Raw genomic sequence first — 1,935 nt, 5'->3', positions numbered from 1 at the left:
TTGAATTAACTGGAAATGAACCCACAAACCCACCGAGAATCGGTATCTCTCTAAGTCAGAGTCTTTGCCGTGAACGTTCCTCATGGTGTCTGTTCCGTCCTTAGGAAGGAAGATGGAAGGAGGGCGGCCGGGTCACCAAGTAGCCGGGGCTGCTTCCGTCAGGGCTGCTCCTCGGCTGTCCCCACAGTGACAGCTGGAGGTCCTCTGAATGGGCCCAGGAGCCAGGAAGGTGGCTTTCACTCGATCCAAGGGAACCAGAACAGATGTTAGAAACGGAACACCAGGGGCCCCGCTGTGTCTGTTCTCGGGGCCTCGCGCAGAAAGCCAGCACACCACAGGCCGCCATTCATAATATTTATTTTGGAAAAATATTTTAAAAAGGAATTTCTTCATTAACAAAACAGTAAAAAACTCAAATAACATTTGCACAATATTCCATAAATACATTTATATACAAAAAATATAGTCACATAGACCCGAAGTGCCTTTGTACATATTTACCAAAAATTTAAATTATAAAAAAATGAACATCACAAAATACTCAAGCTTTACAGATATCATGAAAAATATTTTTACAAGTCCAAAAAATAACACACATCTTTTCCCACCTAGAAAAAAAACAACACATTTTAGTATCAAAAAGGACGATAAAGGCAGTGTTTGTGGTTCTAATTCAAGAAAGACTGGCTCATAAGAATCCAAAATATACACTCCGGGCAGTGCATGCGTCTCATGTCGTCATTAATCCACTCATTTAAATATATATTTCTTAGAAGCAACTGTCCATAGTGCAATGGAGACGTCGCGAAAAGCAGAGTGCAACAGGCGTCCTGGAGCAGCCCGAGCCTGCAGCCCCCCGCTGGCTGACCTCTGGGGCCTCGTCCCACAGCCGTCGCGAAGGCCTCCTTTTCCCTCTCAGCAGCATCCGTTGGGGCATAGATCCTTGGAATTCTATGTAGTTTAAGAGAAACGGGAATTTTGCCATATCACCTCAATTTTACACCTAGAGGGGCCAACGAGACAGAACGGGAAGTTAGCTCGAAGTCCAGATTGGCAGTCCGTACGTGCCTTCAAGGGCCGTGCCCACACCCACCTCAGTGGCTATGACACACTCGTCCTTCTCCGATATGACGAACACCGACTGGTACTTGGAGTCTTTTGAAGTAGAGTACACAGAGTCCCGCCTTTTCCTTTCAGATGCATCCCTACTGAAAGGAAAATAAAACAGAACCACAGTAAGCATGTGCGGACAATTCTTTTTAAATCTATTGATTCCAGAGAGGAAGTGAGAATGGGAGAGATAGATAGAAACATCAATGATGAGAGAGAATCATGAATCGGCTCCTGCATGACCCACCCTGGGGATGGAGCCCACAACCCGGGCATGTGCCCTGACTGGGAATCAAACTGTGACCTCCTGGTTCATAGGTCGATGCTCAATCCACTGAGCCACACCGGCCAGGCAAACATGTTTGAACCAGAGCTCAGAGAACACCCTCGCCCAGCTTGGCTCAAAGCACGCCCAAGTGTCGGCGAGCCCTCCCCAGGTGGCCTCCCATACGACCCTCCTGACGCACAGCACTCACCCCCTGAGTGTCGGGGTGCTCTTCTCCTCCCCAGGAGAGCCCTGCAGCTGGCACTTGGCATCACGCTTGCTGTGGGGGTCCCTGGAGGCGGCATCCTCGCCCTTGGGCTCGGGCACCAGGTTATAGTCCACGCCGGGGTAGCGGGCCTTGGGGCCATTCTTGCCGCTGCCGTGGTCCCCGTGGAAGTCCACCTTCTTGTTGGTGTTCTTGATCTGCGTGGCCCCGATGATGCTGACGGACACGTCCTTCTCCCGCTGGCAGCTGGCCAGATTGTTCATGGTCTCCGTCTCCCCGTGGCAGGGGTCGGCCAGGGGCGGGCCCTTCTGCAGCCTCAGCCCCACCCAGACCC

At 50.9% G+C, this 1,935-nt stretch overlaps 1 protein-coding gene across 1 annotated transcript in view; it reads right to left on the bottom strand.

The window, feature by feature from the left end:
- Nucleotides 1-340: 340 nt before the first annotated feature.
- The window catches only part of DLL1 (delta-like 1 (Drosophila)), a 16,728-nt gene continuing 15,133 nt past the window's right edge, over nucleotides 341-1,935 (bottom strand). Inside the window, exons 9-11 of the mRNA XM_014542337.1 lie at nucleotides 1,587-1,929; nucleotides 1,094-1,208; nucleotides 341-951 (exon numbers count right to left, since the gene is read on the bottom strand). Of these exons, the coding sequence (XP_014397823.1) occupies nucleotides 916-951; nucleotides 1,094-1,208; nucleotides 1,587-1,929 (494 nt within the window). The 3' untranslated portion in view covers nucleotides 341-915. The remainder of the gene's footprint in view (nucleotides 952-1,093; nucleotides 1,209-1,586; nucleotides 1,930-1,935) is intronic.

This window comes from Myotis brandtii, unplaced genomic scaffold (assembly GCF_000412655.1).
Source record: "Myotis brandtii unplaced genomic scaffold, ASM41265v1 scaffold1077, whole genome shotgun sequence".
Classification (NCBI taxonomy): domain Eukaryota; kingdom Metazoa; phylum Chordata; class Mammalia; order Chiroptera; family Vespertilionidae; genus Myotis; species Myotis brandtii.
The sequence above is the reverse complement of the archived record's forward strand: the minus strand, read 5'-3'. Positions and strand labels throughout refer to the sequence as shown.